Source organism: Tiliqua scincoides, chromosome 4, assembly GCF_035046505.1.
Source record: "Tiliqua scincoides isolate rTilSci1 chromosome 4, rTilSci1.hap2, whole genome shotgun sequence".
Classification (NCBI taxonomy): domain Eukaryota; kingdom Metazoa; phylum Chordata; class Lepidosauria; order Squamata; family Scincidae; genus Tiliqua; species Tiliqua scincoides.
Genome location: NC_089824.1, coordinates 215,395,748 through 215,417,401, shown reverse-complemented (window position 1 = coordinate 215,417,401; position 21,654 = coordinate 215,395,748). Strand labels below are relative to the sequence as shown.

Sequence of the window (21,654 nt, the reverse complement as noted above, 5' to 3'; positions counted from 1 at the left end):
AGTGATCAAGAGAACATGCATGCAAGATGACAGAATAAAAGCACTACCTCATCCTCCCCAATACATACCTATCTCTCCATTCTCCATATGTCTGATGTCTGGCCGCAGACGACAGTCAGTGGGAGCCAATACTTCTTCCATGCCCTGTTCTAGTTCATTGAGACTGACAGCAAAACTGGTGAAATTGTACATCTTAAGCAAAAACAAGAACAAGAACAGGTTGTCAGCCTACAGAGAGGTCTGAGTGTCCTATAAAAGGTCTGCCATGGTAGTCACCACCACCGCTGTATACAGTATGTAAGTTTCACCCTCTAAGGGCGCAATCCTAACCCACTTTCAAGCACCAACATAAGGGCAACGAAGCTCCGAAGTAAGGGAACAAACATTCCCTTATTTTGAGGAGGTGTCCGTGAGTGCCACCCAACTGCAGGATGCAGCATATGCCCCTGGCAAAGCTATACCAGTGCTGGAAAGTCAGGATTTGGGCCCACGTTGGATAACACTGAATGCTTTGATAAGAACTCATGTTTTTGGCCACACAAGCAACAGCAACAAAAAAGACCAGAATTAGTACAGTGATTCTTCAATCATAACAGCAAGCACTGAGTACGATCCATGAAGTGCCCAGTTGAAATCCTGCCTCTGTCATGAACTCGCTAACCACTTTCTTTTAACCGTAGTATCTTATCTGCCAGGATATTGCCACAGCCAGGAACAGGCAGGTCAGTTAGTCTGCGCTGAATCCAGCGCAGGGTTGGGGCTGGCTACAGCACAATTCAGAGTAAAGAGAATTATTTCCCCTTACCCCATGTTGTGTGGCAGCCACCCCAAGAGCTCTACGCCACTGAAATAGGTGGCACAGATACAAGCAGCCTGGTGTAAGGCTGGGCTGCTCAGGAGGGGTGTTAGGATACAGCCTAAGTGCCAGATCCTAGTCCCACCCCTATCCTGAGTCTGGTCCACCCACCAGCCCATCTCTGCCCTGAAATGCTCTCCCCAAATCCCTGGGCTGGTGAAGCACTGGCAGTGTAAACATATCTTTGCCAGGCCTGGATCCAACGTGGGGAGACTGGCACATATGCTTGTGCCAGCCTCCCCAACTCCCACTGTGCTGCGAACATGCTTTACGGCATGTTCGTGACACTCAGAGGCTAGCACAAGGGACTGGTGCCTGCTTAAGGGCTGCTTTGGCTTGTGCCCTTAAATCTGTAGTTTGAAAAAAATATAGTCTTCTAATGCTTGAGGAACTCCTCCCCAAAACTGAAGAAGGCAAAATATTCACCAAGTTCGATGCCTCAAGTAATTTTTGATAAGATCTTTCATAAAAAGTGACAAAACCTATACATGGTAAGACATAATCTTTATGAATTACAATTTAATACAGGCAGGCCCCCATATCATACACCCACAGTTTCAATTATCTGCATTTCTGCGGGGACAACCCCTGTATGCCCATTAACATTATTTAAATGCTTACCAGACTGAAGATGTTCTTGCTTTACAGGTCGATATAAGCATATAAGCTTATGGCAGCCTGATCGCTTGAAAAAATTAGATTGAGGTTAACAGGAAGCAGAAGTTAACTGCTGTAAAGCAAGAACATCTTCAGTTCAGTAAACATTTAAATCAGTGCCGTACCCAGAGGGGTGCAAGGGACGCAAATGCCCCAGGCGCTGCACTTCAGGGGGCAGCACAGCGACACTCTCACCCCCTGGTGCCCCTGGTCCCCTGGTTCCTGGTGCCAGGAACCACACCAAGAGTGTCTGCAGGAGCGCAGCCACTGATGGTGCAATTCCACACTGCTCTGAGGGCTGCCCCATTCCCTCCTTTTCTTTAAAGGGGAGGAGAGGGGGCAGTGCTCAGACCCATGGAGAACCGTGCCGAGAGTGGCTGCGCTCCTGCACCACTCTTGGCCCTTCTCTCTTTAAATAAAGGGGAGGAGAGGAGGTGGCCATCAGATGCAGTGGGAAGTGGCATGCACCTCCTCAGATTTCAGAGAAGATGCACTCCGCTTCTTTAGCTCAGACAGAGCCTTTGCGCTGCTTCTAAGTGGTGTGAAAGGCTTCACTGGAGCGCTTGGTGCCACTGGAAGTGGCGCCCAGGAGGGCAGCACTGCTCACCTCCTGGAAAATGGTGCTTGCCTCTGTGCTAGGCACCACTTCCAGTGGCCCCAAAACACTCCAATGGAGCCTTAGAAGCAGTGCAAAAGGCTCCATCGCAGCCAGATCTGCCTTCTTCCTTCCCCTTCAAAGGGCTATGATATCACTGCAATTACTTCTGGGTCAGGAGGGCACAGAGGTTGTCCTGGGCTGGGAAAAGCCCAGGACCGCCTCGAATTTAAATAACGTTAATGGGCATGTGAGGGCTGCGGAGACAGGATTCTCTGTATCCAGTTTCTGTATTCGAGGGGGAGTCCCTGGAATGGATCGTCTGCAGATACAGGGGCATGCCTGAATAGGTTACATCAGCAAACGAACACAACAACATATTGACCTTTGTTCTAAATCTGAAATGTGAGTGAGAACCTAGTCAAGGGAACAATGTGTTTTCCACCAAAAAGAAATGGAATTCTTGAGGAATCACCAAACAGAGGACACAGCAATGTTCAGAGAAAACAAATGACATCAGAAAGCTAAAGTACCAACATAAACAGAACTTAGAAATGGTATTTTTGGTATTCTTGATTTATTGCTATTTGGTTATTTCACTGTTTTAAAGTTTGCACTGTTAGCCGCCTGAAGTGCCTCCCAATCAGGAGCGGAAAGCACAGGATGAAAATGATTAAAATAAACAGTGGTAAACTCCTTCAGTTATGCTTGCAAAACCACTCAAGAAAGTTACCACCACTAAACCTATGACTAAAGCCAACATATTCTAATTCTAGTAATCAAGAGGCTGCCTTTACAAATATAAAAGTGATGATTTCAGGTGCTCCAATCTTACAATGTTATGATGCCCAACAATGGTTGGTGCTGATATAGACAATAAATGACATGCTACTACAGGACCGCATGGCACAGAATGAATGGCAGATGCATTTACAGTTCAAGATAAATGCTGTGTAACATCCATCTTACATCCTATGCACCCATGGTTTAAAGTTTGTTTAAAAAGAAAAGTTTTGAAGCAAGCATCATTAAAATGTCAGTGTTGTTTGAGAGAATTATGATGTTCAAATCCAGTACCCAACTACATTCCAGGGGAAAAAAGTTAATTAATCACTTGTCACAAATCTCCACAACTTGGGTAAACACCTACAGTCTAGAGGAGGATGCTATAGAGCTTGGAACAATAGTAAAAATATTTGAGAAGAAACACTTATGAAGTTCTTTTCCAGTTCTAAGTTCAGAACTTGAAGTTCTGTTCCAGTGTGCCTATACCTAATGTGTACTTGAACCCAGTCTCGATTCCTGTTCCATTGCGCAACCTTTCCAGCAATACAACAGCTATTGAGGAACTTACCTGGGATGAATTTGGTGGCCTAGAGCTGATCCTCCAAAGCAGCTTACTGCCAGGTATGACTTGCACCGTCTCTTGGGTCTCTGGCATATCATCAGCTTCATCATTTTCAGCATCATCATTCTGACACAAAGCAATAATAGTTCATAGTAAGATCTGCAATCCTCAACTCCCCTTTTTAGGACTTCACACACTCTCACACTTCACTCTCACCAGTGTTGTGACTTAGCTGCTTCAGTTCCTGTTTTATGCCTTCTTCTAAATCTTTCATCACAGGAAATATACTTTCTCTCCAAGGGCCACAGGTCAAAAATCCCCTTTCTCTGAAACATGCCCTTTAGCCATGGCTTCCTGGATAATGTCCTAAGCAAATTCTCTATCTCCCTGAGTTTGTCCCCTTAAGAACAGCCCTGCTGGATCAGGCCAAAGGTCCATCTAGTCCAGCTTCCTGTATCTCAGTGGCCCACCAGATGCCTCAGGCAAGAAGTTCCACAGACTAATTACATGCTGGGTAAAGAGATGTTTTCTTTTGTTTGTCCTGACTCTCCCAACATTCAATTTTAGTGGACGTTCCCTGGTTCTGGTGAGGTGTGAGAGGGAAAAGAACATCTCCCTATCCACTTTGTCCATCCCCTGAATAATTCTGTATGTCTAAATCATGTCCCCCCCTCAGGTGCCTTTGTTCTAGACTGAATCTAGAACATTTGCTATAGTGCTGCTGAAGTAATAACAATGGTTATTCATGCTGCCTGGAGACCTTTTGCGAGGGAAAAAGCAGAAGGGTCCTGAACAAATCATACAGGGCCAAACATATCACAAAATCCCTAGGCTGCAGCAGCTGCAGCACACAAAGCAGCAATTGCTTACTACACTCCCAAGTACTGAGAAGTTTATTTTTAAAAGTTATTATTCAACTTGGATGGTTTTGAGCAATTTCTCAAAATTATCTCTCCCCATACCAAGGAATCTAATTATAGCACAATTATTCATAGGACTTGCTATAGTAAGAAAAAATACTCTTTCATTAAACATCAGATTTACAACTAGCAATTCCCCAAAAACACAAACTCATCAGAAAGGAAGATTTGCTTTTTAGTATTTTACACATTTAGACCTCAATGTTTGGAAATTTGCAATCAGCACCATAGAAAGCAAGTAGAAGGCAAAATGAAAACTTCTGATCGTTCACAGAAGGAGTCCATTACAGGCTCTATAAAAGTTTGAAAAAGATGTACGAGCTTAAGAGAACATCTTAATTTACAGCTTTCTGGCTCGAAAGATGGCACCACTCTACACCATCCCCATCTTACACACTGGAAGACTGTAAGATGTGAAACAATCTCCCTAACAGCAGCAGCTAAATATCATCCAAGATCTCTCCCCAGGGTTCATTCCAGAAAGATACTGAGTGCTTTTCACCTCGTACTGAAATCAATGGAAGTTCACAAAAACTGCAAAAGTGGTATTTGGATCCTTGTCTCAGAATAAACAACAATCTGGAGAGCGTATTATCACATCTATTTAATTCTTCCTAATGTTCCCTTTTCAGATGACATTTTCCTTAAGATGGACAGGGTGTATTCCTCCTCTCACCAGTACAACATAAACAAAAAGTTACCGGCTTTGGTTTCCTTTGATCCCCACCTCTTCTTTCATTTTTCTTGTAGTTTTCATAAGTGAAAGGATCACAACACCACAAGCATTCTGTCCATTTTCCATAGATTACTGAAAGTTTCTTCTTACTGTTGATTGAAAAAAATATTTCATGTGAATTCGGTTTCTGCAAACTTTCTAAACTTAATTAAATCCCAGACAAGATGAAATTCAGACCTATCTATGAACAGCACATTACTCTCAAACTGGGGCTGCTGAAAATGGCATTCCCTGTGTGGAATTCCCTGCTGTAATGTCCCGGATTGCTCAATTGCTATCATCCAACTGAGCATTTCTCCTTTTCCCCCACTAATGATGGGAATAGGGCTGAGAAATGACATGACATGGGAAGGACCCTCTGTATTACGAGAGATAGAGAGTGAATTCCTGGCAAAGAGGCACCTTTGAAAGGGTGGTTCTCATATATGGCAAGGGGGATAACAACTGTCTACATTCAACCTCAGTAACCAGTGTGTCTTTTTAAAACTGTAAACCCCTTTTGGAGGGCGAATACTTCTCACATCTCCTGGGCTATGTAAACTGATCTGTGAAATTTTCTTTTTTGTTGAAAAGTGGCATATTCGTTAATAAAACTTAGGATGCTGTTTGGGCAGAGTTCTATCTTAAGATCACACCATCCAGTGGCACAAAAAACATGTTATTGTCTTCTTCTTTTTTTGAGACACCATTTGCCAAAGTGTAACTGTACAATGTGGAAAAGCAGAGCATTCATTCCCAAAATTGACTACTAGGTCAGGGAAACATTTTTCCACTACAACCCTGTTTTAAAAATAAAGGGTTATCTGCTTGATCAGGCTTGGTGACTCTTGCCGCTTGATTGATAATATTTTGAAATGACAAGAAGACACATTAAGAACATGGGAACTGCAGTTTTGCTAGAAAAACATGTATTTATTTTACATCTAGGTAGAATAGGATGGTATCCTAGTAACAAGAACTAAGATTATGCTTTAAGCTAAACGAACAGAATATGTATTAACAGAGTATTTAGATTTTCCACTTATGTAAAAAGGAAAAAGAATCCAAAAAGCAAAAAGTTGAGAGAACTGCTAGCTGCAACTCAGTGTGTGTGTAGACAGTTAGAATGGTGAGCTCACTGCAGAGCTACATTTTTCTGTGGTCAGAGATACAACCTTCCTCAAAGAAATCCAGTTTAGAAGCAACTGGTTCTTGTTTCCATGGGAAGCTACATTTGAAGAGTGCCAACCAGATGACCCTTATGACAATCAGAAGCAACTTCCCCTTCCCAATTTACATCAGTGTTTTAAGAAAAAAACATTATTGGCTTTTTATAAGAAAAGGTATATGTAATCTATGTAAAATAAATGTGTAATCTGATTAATTTGTTAGAAGTGCCTGAAATTATTATTTCAAAATGCCAAAAGCCTATTCAGATCAGTACTGCCTTCAGAGCCACATATGTCTGTCATTATAGGACCAAACACTTCACAGAGCTTACTCTACGGCAAAAAAGTCACACAGGTTCCTGTAGGCAGGTACATCTACACACAGTCTTAGCTCATAACGGATCAAAACTAGAGTAAGGTAAAGAAAATTAAGCAGTGAACATATGCTCAGATATTCTACTTACTTTTTGTCTTGAACGTAGCCCTCTATTCTGTGAAGCTCTTTACCAAACAGTCCACATGGCTTAAAGTTTAGGATACATTTATCTCCAGTACTACAAAAAAAAGGTAAACTAGTTAACCCATTTTTGCCTGGCCCACAGGTGAACCTATTTGGTCCCTGTTGCAAATATGCAACATTGGGCAGAAATGGCTTGAAAAGCTAGAGCCTCAGTGCTGAATCTCCACAATGTTTTATACATCCCATGGTGATAAATGCCCTGTTCTCCGCCCCACCTTTTCCCCTATGTTGGACATTCTAAACCCCCAGAAGTTTCTCTGATGCAAATTAAGAATATTTATTTCCTTAAAAGATTACCTGTGATTTATGATTTCTACTGTCCCATATTGTTCTATCCAGAGCTTGCCAATAATTATGTTATGTACACAACAGGTAGGATTAGTCCATGTGTAAGCCTCACCATATCTGTGAAACAAGGGGGGGAAATCATATCACAGAACAATTAAATGAAGAACCAAAATAGGGGTACATAAATTTTAACCCCTTCAAATAATCTTCTGATGAACCTTGTTTGTGCAACGTCCTTTGAAATATTCACCCTGTGACTTTGGAGGGTGCAATACGTGCACGCTCGTGCAAAACGAATGGAAGGGAGGTTAGAAAGCTATTAAAGGAAATTTAAAGTTAGTAAAATAACTTGCATTGTCTAACTGTAAAAGTTATTTTAATAACTTGCACATAACTGCACTGTTATGTGAATGCAAGGTATCACTTCTACTCATATTTTTTAAAAGTGATCCAAGCTGATTCTATGCTTACAGCACTTATATAGAACAAGTGCTATCCAGATAAGAAAGAATGGCAAATGTACTACACTCACATTTAAGATTGTGCATTTGTGTGCCCTAGAGAGCCAGACTGGCAGTATCTCGCTCAAAGTCACAACCAATTTTCTCTCTAGATCCAGACATGCAGCACAGTATATTGAGTGAATTATCAGTATACTGGATAAAACAACAACGGCTGTGCCATAGTATAGTATAGTGTAGAGCAGGAGGTAAGAACAGACTGTCTGAGAGTGCAACTAGATGCAACACAGAAGACGATTCATTTAAGATCATAAGACCATTTTCCATAAGACCATTTTCCAACCCCAATTAATATCAGTGGGAGATGGGATCAAGTCAATATGTGCAGATGTGCAGTTATTCCATGGGAAAGGCATCCATGAGTTTCAAGCACATGGAATTCATAACCGTGGTCAGTCTAATCTGTGGGTTTCTTCATGGCAAAAGCTGAACTAGTTCCTCCTCCAGCAGTGCCAATTCTGTGCCTGCATGTATCCCAGTATCGCTTGCCAGCCAAAAGTGGTGGGAGATTTTCCCTGAGGGTTCACCCTTCTGAGGGTAGTAAACTTCCTACTCCTGTCAATCACAGCAGGATTCACATGCCATTTATTTATTGTGCTGGTGTGCATGGAAAGCTGAACTGCTTAAGTACAAGGGCAAGTTGCTGAGGCTTCCAAGCAAGCAGACATAGCAACATGGTCACTCAAGTAGCTGCTCTTGATATCCATATTCAGAAAAGCCTCAGTGTGCTCTGCTAGGTCTGCTGTTGGAACCAACTTGTGGAAGGTCCGCCCACTTACTCTCTAAAGTTGCACAAGAGAATTTTCCTAATCCCTCCCCTGCCCCCCATTGCAGCCTTCTACACTTCCTCAAGCCACTCCTGAAGGTTAGGATCCCCTCAGCACAGGTGGGATGAAGTGCAGGAGAAGGCTACCAGAAAACAAGGAATTGGGGGTGGGGGAAATCAGGCAGAAGCCCCTACTGTTAACAACTCTTTTTAAAAAATGTTTTTTATATGGAATAAGCATCTCAGTTTAGTATCTTTAATGTTTTAGCCCTGGCTCATGACTTACCCATTTGTGCAATCCATTTTATTATTGATATTTAGAAAGGCAAACTACTAGACTTATAAAAGTCTATAAAATGCAGCGCAAAGAAATAAAAATAGCAACATCCATATTTCTGAGCTTTTCAAGAAACACCACCCAACTGTTCAACATTTTTTTTTGTTTCAGCAAATGTCAACTGCCAGTTTGGGGGGTGGCCCAAGTGTAGTAGGCATAACATGGCATCCCTCCAAAAAGCCTCAATGAATTCATACAGTATTTGTGCATAAGTACACAACAGACCACCCCAAAGAAACATACATTAGATAAGCATTCAACTGTTCACATTATCCAGGAGAAAAAAAATCAACACACTATCCAGGAGAAAAAAAATCAACACACTTTATGTACTTAGGATAGTTTCAGGAAGAAACAAATAGCTAGAAAAATTGGACTTACTTTAAAAGCTCCAGCGTTATTGTCCCCCGGGGCTCTGCTTCCACACTCTTCCCCCAGAATTTCAGCTTAGGATAAATTGATCCATGAAAAATGAAGTCCTGGTTTAAGCCTTCTGAATAAAATGCACTGATAGGTGGGTGATGACTGACCTGTTCAGAAATAAACCTAAAACCTAAATCCTCCCTAGAAATGAATAAGAAAAGAGACAATCAATAGAAATGGGGGAAACATAAGATCAGTCCTGAATTACTGCTGTCTAAGTCACCCTTCTAGTGAAATAGAAGAGACACTCACCCTCTCCACTCCTTTACTTGTCACTCATTAGTGAGCCTCTCAGTGGGGGGGGGCGTATCCACAGATTCATTTATCCACAGATTGGGACCACTGTGCCTCCTCCAGAGGAGAGCACTGCTCTCCTCACCTCCTACTAAGTCCAGCAGAGGCCTTGCACATCCATCCGCGGCCTCTGCCAAGCTCAAACTAAGCCTTAGTGTAAAAAAGTGACTTCCAGTTTCATAGAGAAACCAGAAGTGAGTTTTAAATGCCTTATAAGGCATTAGGAGGCCCAGGGAAGCCCCAGAGAGTGAGGGGCCATTCCCTGGTATCAGTGGTTTTAGTTAACTGTAGGTGGGTTCCAAAACAGAACCCCAGCAGATACCAGGGCATGCCTGTACTATGATTGCCAAGTAGATAAGAAGTAAAATTGTAACATTATCACCAACAAGGTGACCAATAATGAAATCCTATACACATTTACTCAGAAGTAGGTCCCATTGTATTTAATGGTGTTTACTTTCAGGTAAGTGGGCAGGAGGTCTGGTCTAGAGGGTAGAGCCTCCGTTAGCCTGAAGATATCAGAAGGTCGCCAGTTCGAGGACAACGGCAGCTCCCTGAACGGCTGAGAATGGCGAGACCTTGAAGCAGCTGACAAGCCGAGCTAAGTGATTCCACCTGCTCTTGGTGTGAGCAAGAAGTGTCTTGGCTGCTCTCCATGTGAGAGATGGAGCTGCTTGTCAGCCTGCGTGGGAGAACTGGAGGCCAGAAATGATCAGGAAGATCCATTCTGAAATGTTGGTTCTTGAAAGAGAGAACCTCTATGATTGTAAAATCCCCTTGAGAGATTTAGAAACGCCTGCCTATGTAAACCGCCTTGAATAAAGTCAGAGGAGTAATCCAATGACCAGAAAGGCGGTATATAAATACCTAGTAGTTATTTTTTATTATTATTATTATTATTATTATTATTAAGTGTGTAGTCCAAAATGCATTTGAGGTAGTTCACATTAACGAAGAACAAACTGCATGTATATAGCAGGCAAAATAACTGCTTCAGCAGCTACACTATCTGCCAGTTCATTTCCAGGCTGAATTCAAGTTGCTAGTTTGACCTTTAAAGTCCTATACGGTTTGGGTCCAGGCTTTTTGAGGGACTGCCTTCCTCCATATAATCCTACCCTCCTCTCAGATCATCAGAGGGGGACCCTTCTAACTGCGCCACCATCAGTAGAGGTGAAGGGGTGGTGGCTAGAACTAGGGCCTTCTAGGTGGTGGCGCCTCATTTATGGAATTTCCTTCCCCTGGGAATATAAGTCCCCTGGGACTTACATTTTAATTGCAGTGATCCTGGGTGTTTTAATGTTTTAATCGTTTTAAATATATATTGTTTCATTTTATGTTGATATTGTTAGCCACCTTGAGTCCCTTTGGTGTGGGAGAAAGGCAGAATATACATGAGTGTAACCAAAGTCACTAAGAGGGGTGGCATCCCAAAACAAAAATGACACACCCACAATTATCATGTTCTCACCTGATTAATTCATATGTTTCTCCAAGTAGAGGATTAAATGGTTTGCCAGTTCTCTCCCACTGAGAGGCTACAGCAGAAACAGCAAAAGCAGCAACAGCCTGCAGGATGCATCAAAGTAAAGAGTCTTCACATAAAACAGAGGATAGCCGTGAATCGACAAACACTTCATTACAAGCATTCATAGACACACAGGCTAAAGCTGAGTTAAATGCCAGTTTTCATTTCCATCATCCAATTCCAGAAGTTCAAAATTAGTGTCTAGAAGTAGTTTTACAAAGCATGAGGAAGAACAAACTGAAGCTTAATCCAGAGATGGATTAATAGTTCAGTCTGATGACTTCTGGACCAGTAACAGCAACTCAACTGTGACACTAAGTACACTAAAGCTAACCAAGAAATCAGCTTATTACATCCTCCATTCTGCCCAGAGCCCTGGTCACATATCACAAGTTGCATCGCCCTCAAATTTATATTGGAGTCCCATGATTGACTAGTATTTCTGGGAAAACAACAGCCTCAACCAACATTCTCCTGGATTCCTGCTGGGTTTAGCTCACATTTGGTCACTGGACCATTCATCCCACCTAACTGGAAAGAGGGAAATTTGAAGGTCTGTTCATTTCAAACCAGCCTATCAAGGTTTGAGTTGCCCAAATACAACAAAAGACTGCTGATGGGCCTAGCTGTGGGATTCTTTCTAGAGGGTTTGAAGTGAGAAGGAATGCTGGTGCTATCCTAGCAAGACATGGGTAATTCCCTAAGCTGTCACTTCCCACTGCAGTCAAGGAGAAAGGATACTGCTAACTGCTGACTATAAGTACACTTTTTTCCAGTCTGGGATGTTTGAGTTAAAACCTGTTTTAAACTTTGCATCTGATCTCAAATATAGAATTTGATTGCTTGTGTGTCTGTTTATTCCCCTTTCTCCATTTTTATCTCCAATAAACCTTTTCCTGATGTTATAAAATAAACCTACCTTGCTTTAACCCAGTGGTTTCTAAACTATGAGCCATGGCTCCCCAAGGAGCCCCAGAAACCAGCCAGGGTTGATGCAGAACACTCATGAAAACCTGCCACCCTATACAATATATAGACAGCATCTTATTTATACCACCTATATACACAGGCAAGGAGAGCCTTAATGCTAGCAAGACGCAATGCCATCCCCTCAGTCCTGTTGATAGGTCGGTATATGTATACCTAAATCTGGGAGACTCTGCCCCTGTGGAATGAAGTGTGTGGAAATGCTGGAGTATGTGTTTCTTTCCTGCCCTTTACATCAAGCCCCACGTCATCTGTTTCTTGCTTCTATGCATGTGAACTTCAGCAGTCAGGCTGATGTGGGTGTTCTCCACATCTTCTTATCACTGGAGGAGAGGGAGAAACTTGAAAATGTAGCTACCTTTGACCTTGCTGTTCTAAGCCCCAGAGAGGTGATTTCAATTATAGCCATGCTGATTGCACTGTGGTTGAATCGGCTGGAATTGTTTGTGTATCTGATCTAATGACTTATTACTGTACAATTTCTAAAGTGTGGGTTTATCTTAGCTGTGTATGCATTTTTGCTTGGGATGCTGCTGCTGTTTTTAATGCCAATAAAGGTTCCATACATATACAATTTAATACATACATACACATACATATATACAGCCCTAATGGGTAGCCACAGACAATGGCCCAATAGGTCAAGTGAGCCACCAGTTGAAAAAGTTAGGGAAACCACTGCTTTAACCAAAAGAGCAATCTTCTTCCCTGTCTCTGCAGTCTTACCCATGCAAAATGCAATCTGGGGAGAAAAAAACTTGAGTGAGTGAGGGAGAACAGCAAGAAGAAGGTGTCTTCCATGTCCAACCTCAGGTAACTCAGCCTGAAGTTTGTCAGATAAAGCAGACCCTCAGCTGAGAGAAGGAAGAGTTTGGAACATGGTACTAACCTCATGTTGTGGTGAGAGGAAGAATAAATCAAACACATATGAACTTGACATGTTGTATGTATGTTCCATACGCTCTAAGGGGGAAAAGCTTTGATTCACAAGGTGAATTTGAATTTTCCCAGCCCTACCCTGGTATCACTATAGTTGTCTTGAGTATCCTTCTCTGTGACAAAGTGAGATACAAATAAGTAATAACAACTTAAGGGAGGAATGATTTGAAAACACCCAATTTAAGATTGCATGTAAACTTTTAAATTAGGATGACAATATTACACAGAGGTGCTTTCAAACAATGCCCCCCTTGTGAAATTTGAGGACATTTTGTTGCGCTCAGGATATTACTTTTTGCACAAATATACTAGAATTTACACAGATTTTGAAAAGCAGTTATGTCTGCACTGCTACATTCCAAATTGATGCACCTGAGCACAAGGCTGCCTCCTACTTCTTCAGAGACTTGGGCTAGTTGTCAAGCAAAGAAACTGGTAATATCTACTGGGAATTCATGTAGGTTTCCTGTGCTTCCACAGCTCTTTAAACAAGTAATCATCTTACCACACACACTTTGAGGAAGTAGGGGAGATATACAACATCCAACCTTAGAAAAGACTGCAATCACTACTTACTTGCATTCTTTCTAGAGGGTTTGAATGACTGCATGCTTTATTAATGAGGTATGTGTGTTCCATATATTCTGTTAACCTTTGAAGAAAGCTCAGGGGCTCATTGAAAGCAATGGGCATTGTGATCTTAGACAGTTCCTAAACAATGAGAGAGAAAGAACATACAAGAAATTTGAAGACAGGCTCCAAATAGAAGCTTATCCAGCTTAAAATAAAAGTTAAAGCATGGCAAAAAAATGTTATGAGACTTTGTGCATTATTTTTACTCCCAGACTGCCACCTAAGCAGCAGACAAATGAAGGACATAATTAGTTAAAATAATTTGAACAATTACTTTTGCACACCAGTAAGGATGTTTCTTGCTCCATAAGAGAGGAACCCCCAGCCCTGGCAAATTTGTATCATGCTGTTTAATTGATTTTGCTACCTGAACAGTAAGCTGCTTTTGGGTCTTGTAAGAATACAGAGCTAGAGGGCTCTTTGCCCTCACCCAGTATGGTAATTCTTATGCTCCATTTGCAACATACAAGATTCAGTCCTTAGCTTTAAAGGTACTTCCATTCAAATTATCTAGGGCAGCGAACCTCAAACAGTGTTTTAGAACAGTGGTTCCCAAACTGGCAGGTCACGACCCATCAGGGGAACCAGAAGCAGGGCATCCCCCCTTAAAGGGACTGATCCTGCTCCAATGGCAGCAACAGTGCTGCAGAGATCGCAGTGCTACCACTGCCAATGGGCTTTTTTACTTACATGGGGGGCAGCACTTGCCTCCTGTTGGGTCCTAGAGGCTCACAGCCCCTCTGATCTCCTCTGCAGCTTGTTTACAAAACCCTTTACAATCTAAAGCTATGATCTAAAGTTTTCAGAGAAAGCAGAAAGTAGCTTTAGATCAGAGATAAGCGCTGTTTACAGCAGCCACAGAGGAGATCTGCAGGTTCCTGGAGGCTTGCAGCCCCCTCTGGAGGCCAGCGTTTCCCCCCACGTAAGTAAAAAAAACCCTTGGCAGTGACAGCACTGAGATCTCTGCAGCACTGTTGCTGCCCCCTCCCTGCCCACGCGAACACTCACTGGTTCCCAATGTCCCTGTAGGAATTTGGGAACCACTGTTTTAGAACCTATCAAGTGATGAACAGGAGAGAAGACAATATCATAACATAATGAGGGGGTGGGTGGCAACTAGGATATAAGAGCAAAATTTGGCAGATCCCAAATTTTGAGTCTGAGGAAAAAAATGGAATTTGAAGAGTCTTTATCACATTAAGCTATAGGAAACTTGTGGAAGCAACAAAACAACCATTAAATAAAAATGAAATTCACCTATTCAGTTTCAACGTGGCAGCAAAAACTTTCTAGCTAATGTCACAACAGGCAATTAACAATAACTGATCCACAGTGACAGGTGAGTTATGAGAATATAACTGCAATGACATTCTAAAAATAATGTGCAAGTACATCCCAAGAAATGGCATCAGATCGCTGCTTAATGGAAAAGATCACATTAAACTATTTAATTTATATCATGCCCATCAACCAAACAGAAATAAAAGTTCAAGAAACAGGTTTGAAATTTAATTTTTCCCCCCCAAAAGAAGTGGGGGGGGGAAGAGGAAAAAACTCCAAATATAGTCACTAACACCTTGAAATTTTACCAAAAAAAGTTTAAGTGGGGAGAACAAGACAGACACCTGTGCAGAATAAACTGAAGTTTCCCACTAAAGCACAATATTGTTGGCATCCTTCAGTCTCGGAAGACTATGGTGTCATGCTCTGAATGGTGGTTCTGGAACAGAGTGTCCTCTCCAGTGCGCGAAGCCTGGGTAAAGTAGGTATGGAGGATAGGCTGTTACCCATGCAGCAACTCCCCCCTCTCCACATCGCTGGAATGGTCCAATGGAAAGGCAGAAGCCAATACGGTTGGTTCCAGCGGCGTCGCAGGAGTTGCCAGAACGTGACTGTGTTCAGCCACGAACTGCCTCAGGGACTCCGGCTCCGGATTTTGCCTCGAGGTTGACTCCTGAAGCCTTTTCCATAACTGGATGTAGCCACAAGGCAGTGGAGGTTTGGGATCAGAGTTTTTCTTCTCTCAGATGAGCTGCCTTCCCAGGCTGACGAGTCCCATCTACCTGGTGGCTGTTTAGTCGCCTCTTACGACAAGTACAGCCAAACTGTACTTATCCTTATTCTTATCCCCAGCCCCCAGGGGAAAAAGCACAATATATTCCTCTGCTATTTTAAGATTAATGAAGGAATTTGTCAAATGGCTGATGATATCTAAACACCAGAAGTAGCTTCTAAAAGCAGCTCTCAAATACACATTTTATAGCACAACTGCAATACTTGCCAAAACAATTCAGCTTGGTCTAACAATGCTAGAACAGACTAGGAATACATTTTGTTTTAGTTGGGACTAATTTTTGAATAAGATGAGCAGTGATATGAAGGAAGCAGTTCAGACAAAATGTCAGATATCACATTATTAAGAACCAATTAAACTTACAGTACAGTAGTTCAGGTTGCTGAACCAGCACCACCAGCAGATTCAGAATTGAACAATTTAATTTACAAAGCCACCACAGCTTCTCAGTACCAGAGCAGAGAGAAATAAAAGTTTTATGGTACTTTTTAATTATTGTGGACAATAAAACCAATCGATTTTGCTCCCATCTTCCCTCTGGGTGATGTTCCATAACAGTATTTAAACTATTTTGAGATTTCTACTTGCCTGTGCAACTTGATATTTTTCCTCACATTATCATGCATCATTTAACCCAGTGGTTCCCACGGACCACTGAGGCAAAAACTGGAATTGTCATGGACCACATGCAACCCCCCACACAAAAAATATATTTAGATTTGTAATACAGGCAACCCTCATTATCCACAGGGGTTCCGTTCCCGATACCTTCATGGATAAGGAAAGCCGCAGGTATTAGAAAACCTGCAGTTCTCACTCCCCTGAACCTGTTTGGAGCTAAGCTCTGGTCGGTTCAGAGGCTCTTCTGAAGCCTGCAGAGGTCATAGGCAGACGCACACGGGCTCTGCGGGCTTCAGAAGAGCCTCCGGATTTGAGATGAGCACAGCTCCCCTCACCTTTGCAGGCTCCAGGCTGACCCACACCACAGGTTCGGGGACAGATGGAGAAATCCACTGGTACCGAACCTGCAGAGAATGCGGGCTGCCTGTAATTAGAAAAGATTTATTAGAGATTTATTATTAATAGAGAAGATTTGTGGTTTGCTGCTTTTGCTGCCAGCTGCAGGCGGTCTGTTCTCCTCCCTCTCTGGTGGTCCATGGGGGACTGGCTTGCTCAGAGACTGGAAGTGATGAAAAGTAATGTTTTTTCCTGAGACCGCTTCTCAGGGTCTCGCGGACCACAGGTTGGGAACTGGTCATTGAACAAAAAAGAATCAGGCAAGCAACACTGCCCCAAGTCACTAACTCACCAGTCCAATGCACTTTTTTAATATACTCCAGACACTGAAATCACTCCGAGTAAACATTGGCGCAGGTAATGATGCTCTGTTGGGAAAAAAAATCAACAGGTTAATGCTGCCAACCGACATTTTTCTATAAAATCTATCTATAATGGTCACTTCTATTCCAGTATTACCCTACACTCTTTATAAACAGCAGCATCTCTTTATGAGGTAAGGTGCAGGTATGACCCATATTACAAAACTCTCAATGTTCCCAAAGATTCAAGCATTTTCTACCTTCATCTGAGCTTTGCAACAATGATAATTTTCTAGCCAGTGAAGTACATGACAGTGGTACAGCAGAGCAGCTAGGAGACTGAATTACAAACCAGAAAGTCCCCAATTTTAATTCCATCTCTGCCATGAACTCACTAATAGCCTTGCAAGCTATTCCCTCTCAGTCTCAAAGCACGCATGCACACACAGCAACATAAATGAAGCAAATGAAACATTCAAAAGCACTATACAGATGCAAGTTGTTATTACATATGATTCTGAACACATCCAGAGGAAATCCATAGGAAACAATTCCAAGATTGTGTTCCCAGGTATATTTACTTGAAATTAAAAACTCTTCAAAGAAGTGTGACTTCTTATTTCCAAGTAAAACATACACAGGGTTAGCCTTAAGTACGGAGAACACAGATAAAGTCCCAACATTGAAAAGAAGCTGAACAAGGCTACTTGAACGAGATAGATCAGAATGCCGATATCACCCTTTGTGAATTAAAGTCGGGGAAGTAGGCAAGGTCACTCTGAGCCAGTTCATACAGCAAGATCGCCTAATTTCAGGGACTTCATTAGGTTGCCATAATAGTTACCTCCACCTAACAAGGTTAGACTCCTCCATAGAATTTATTTAATTCATTCATTCATTCCACCTTTATTGGCATAAACAATCCAACAAGAAAACAAAATTAAAACATTCAGGGTAGCCACCAATCATTGATCAGGCAAAGAAATACAGAGGAATTTACGCCTCGACAAAATTTATTTAATAAGAACTTTAAATATAGACTACTGTTTGCTGCTTTATATTGACATAGGATGTCCCCTATACAGCTATTGCTCCCCTACCCCCATATTGTTCTGGAAGATGGACTCCTAAAATCTACAGTTACCAATAACTGTGCTTTGTTTTGTTCTTTTCATGGTTTTACATGTCTCTGAAATATGTCTTTTACAAAGACAATTAACAGCATCTTAAACACAATAAAAATACAGTATCTGGCTATGGGCCTGCCTGGAATCATCCCAGCATCTGCTTTCAGTCTGTCATAATTCTAAAAGGCAATTCTGTAATTTGTAGGATAGCAGCCTTTAAACCTTCTTTCCTAAGAAATGAGCAAATAGATACACTTCAAGTGTGGGTATCAAATCACTACTCTCTAGAGAGGAATGGATCCTCAACAGAAAACACAATGACAGCTTGACACCATACTTAGCATGAACTGAACAGGAATCAATGCTCAGTCTACACTACAGAATATACCTGTGCTTCTTGATTCCATTCTCTTGCACTGGCCCATCGCCACTGTGTCTTCCAGTCCTATTAATTTGGTGGGGATCCACATCAACTTTATGGACTGCTTCTGAAAATTCCCCTGAAGAATGATCAGAATCGAAGCCTGTGTAAATAAAAACACAATTTATCTTTAAGGAACCACAGGGATTCTATAGTTTTGGCATAACATTAGCAACACTACTAGGAAAAGCAAGGACCAAAGACAACAAGAAGTTTTTAACAACTAAGTTCAGTGAATCCTCAGTTTAACAGACTTGAATGCAATAGATATTGGAAATTACAAACAGTTTCTGAAGTCTGCAGGGGTCTGTTAATCTCCAGCTCACAGAACTCTTAGGCAGTGCCAACAGACCTCTGTTAAGTGTGGGATGGGCCTTGGAGGCAGGCTTAATGTTACCTCTTCAGCTGGTTTGCCATAGGCTAGAATGACTTAAACATACCAGAGCATGGGCTAGATACAGTCTAGGAACCTACCCCTGCTAATTGGGTAAGAGGCACTTTTTCAAGTGGGTGCTCCTTTTTTTAGCAGGGGGAGAGTAACTGGCCCACCTCACCCCAGCACTGTCTGTTCTAGTGGCTGTCTGATGGTATTCATTTGCATCTTTTTAGATTGTGAGCCCTTTTGGGACATGGAGCTATTTAGTTATTTGATTTTTCTCTGTAAACCGCTTTGTGAACTTCTAGTTGAAAAGCGGTATATAAATACTGTTAATAATAATAATAATAATAATAGGAAATTTTTTTCTTTTTATTCAGTGAGGTGCACGAGAAACACACCCCTTTCTTGAAAACCATAAACATAAGAAGGAATCATGTTATTCACTAAAAATAATGATGGATAATGTGAGCAAGTAAAATTTTAACACAATTGCCTGAAATCTAGAAAAATCAGAAATGTATTTTTGTTTTCAAATACCTTTCATAAAACAGCACTTTTATACTGTATATATTTGCTGTGCTTTCTCAAAAGTATTCTCTACACCAAAAGCATATTTTGACTGTATCAATGTAAGTGATATTGTTCCAAAATGAAAGTACCTATGAATATATTCCTTCATAGCTGCATTAGCAAACAGCATCATCATCAAACTACACAACCAATTAAACCACAACCCCCTCCCCCTCTGGGTAAAAGCCACAGAACTTTGCTCTTTGTCAGTATCAGCCATCTGACACCTTTTACCTGGAATCAGCAATTTACCTGGAATCTGAAAAGACACAGAGGCGCCAACACAAACAAGCGACAGGTGAATGCCCCAATACTGTCATTTGGCACTCATCTATCACCTGGCTGAAGAGTTGCTAGCTGACAATGATGCCATAGTGGGGGCTCCAAGGACCAGAGCTCAATTAAGAGTCAAAGTACACATTCTACAGAATGTGCAACATGGAATGCTGCTCTTTGTTTAGTTTTCAAAAGATAGCAAAATGGCAGGGAACAAGTAAAAGCAGAAGCTTTAGGACTCTGGCACCTCAATGGTTCTGACCTGATGCAGTCATACACATGATTCAGAAAAAAATAATAATAATCCATTGGTTTTGAACTGAAGCTTTTTTTTTCCAAAAAAAATAATGTGGGGTGGATGGGGACACAATTGCAACCACAGCAGGGACAAGTCCTGAAGCTCCCCTGTACCCAGTGCAGTTCTGTTCCATTTTGTGCACCCCCTGCTGCTATTTTAACACACACACCCCACAAACCATTCTACACTATATATTCTGTACAACATCTAGTTCAGGGTGATCCAACATGTGGTTGATAGGACCCTTTTCAGCAGCCCCTGAAAACCCTGCTGTAGCCACTGATTACTGGCTCCTCATGCTTCAGCAGCTTTTCAATTTCCCTACCATGCTATTCCAGCTTCTCCTTTGGAGAAGGAGAAACTGGAACGCTGCATCAAGGAGACAGAAAAACCATGCCACACCCACTGCCACTTCCTGCCACCTGAGCCTACCAAGTGACTTCAGTGGCTCAGAACCCAGAAGTAATTGGCGGCAATGTCATCACATCACTGCCAATTACTTCTGCATCTGCGCACTCAGGGGGAGGTAACACCAGAGTTGTGTGGCCCTCCAGCTGTTAGAAGTTGGATCGCCCTGATCTAGTTTCACCCTGAGAGGCCAACCTAGGCTGACTAGTCTCAATAGGCATGGCAGGAACTTAAAATCAAGGCAGCACAAACACAGCATGGATATGCTCATGTGTGAAATGGTGTCCTATGTGCTACCGAACGGAGCAGTTAGGCATGTGCATGCCATTACAAGAGCGACAAGATAAGGCTTTCTAGAACTGTGTCATTCAGGGAAAAGCTTTTCCACAGATAATCTTCTGCCCATTCTAAGGAATTCATGAATACCTCCACAAGTCTGCATACTCCAGCAGATTATTAAAGATGAATCTGGAAAACTGAATTATGTACACATACAAATTTAAAAAGTTAGGCAGGTAGCCACAGAGAACTGAGGCATAACTGTATGAATGTACTAAAGGACTTAATCCATTAAAAAAACAAAAGAAAGAGCACTATGCCCACACATTCATTTATTTAAAAGATTTCCATACAGCTGCTTTTCACATGCTCAAGGCAGTGTACAATGATAAAAGATAATTGTAGTTAATGAAAAACATTTAAATAAAACCATTGAAATGATACAGAAGCAGTTAAAAGATGTAAGAAGACCAACATAAAAGCAGCAATAGAAGGCCTATTTGTACTACAGGCATGTGTCGCTTAATGACCTTCCACTTAGACGGACCACATATATGAAGGTGATCGAGGCAGTGGCATCACTAGGGTTCGCGTCACCCGGTGCGGGATGCCAGCCCATCACCCCCCCATGCAGTGGGTGGGGCAAAACCCCAGGTGGTAGGCATGGTGATGTACCATTACTCCACCTCCACTGGTTTTTGGCTGTACCTTTTGATAGAACAAAGATAGAACACATTCTGCATGAAATTACGCATTGATTGATATATAACATGATGGTGTTATTGTTCCAAATTGTGATTTTAGTGATTTTAGTCACTAGTGGTGTCACATCCCCTCCCAGGGTGTCAACTTACTAACACCTTATTGCAGCAGTTCTCAAACTTTTAGCACTGGAACCCACTTTCTGGAATGACAATCTGTCCAAGACCCACCAGAAGTGATGTCATGGTGGAAGTGACATCATCAGGCAAATTAAAATAAATAAGTATAAATAATTAAAATCACAT

At 41.8% G+C, this 21,654-nt stretch overlaps 1 protein-coding gene across 3 annotated transcripts in view; it reads right to left on the bottom strand.

Moving 5' to 3' along the window:
• The window catches only part of OSBPL2 (oxysterol binding protein like 2), an 89,580-nt gene that overhangs the window by 5,905 nt on the left and 62,021 nt on the right, over positions 1-21,654 (bottom strand). For 2 of the 3 annotated variants that reach the window (XM_066623563.1, XM_066623562.1), the window contains 10 exons: positions 18,405-18,540; positions 16,880-16,955; positions 13,440-13,574; positions 10,881-10,978; positions 9,074-9,256; positions 7,078-7,185; positions 6,725-6,814; positions 5,078-5,201; positions 3,463-3,582; positions 69-192 (listed from right to left, as the gene is read on the bottom strand). In XM_066623563.1, the coding sequence (XP_066479660.1) occupies positions 69-192; positions 3,463-3,582; positions 5,078-5,201; positions 6,725-6,814; positions 7,078-7,185; positions 9,074-9,256; positions 10,881-10,978; positions 13,440-13,574; positions 16,880-16,955; positions 18,405-18,540 (1,194 nt within the window). The remainder of the gene's footprint in view (positions 1-68; positions 193-3,462; positions 3,583-5,077; positions 5,202-6,724; positions 6,815-7,077; positions 7,186-9,073; positions 9,257-10,880; positions 10,979-13,439; positions 13,575-16,879; positions 16,956-18,404; positions 18,541-21,654) is intronic. The other variant, XM_066623564.1, reaches the window with a different exon arrangement.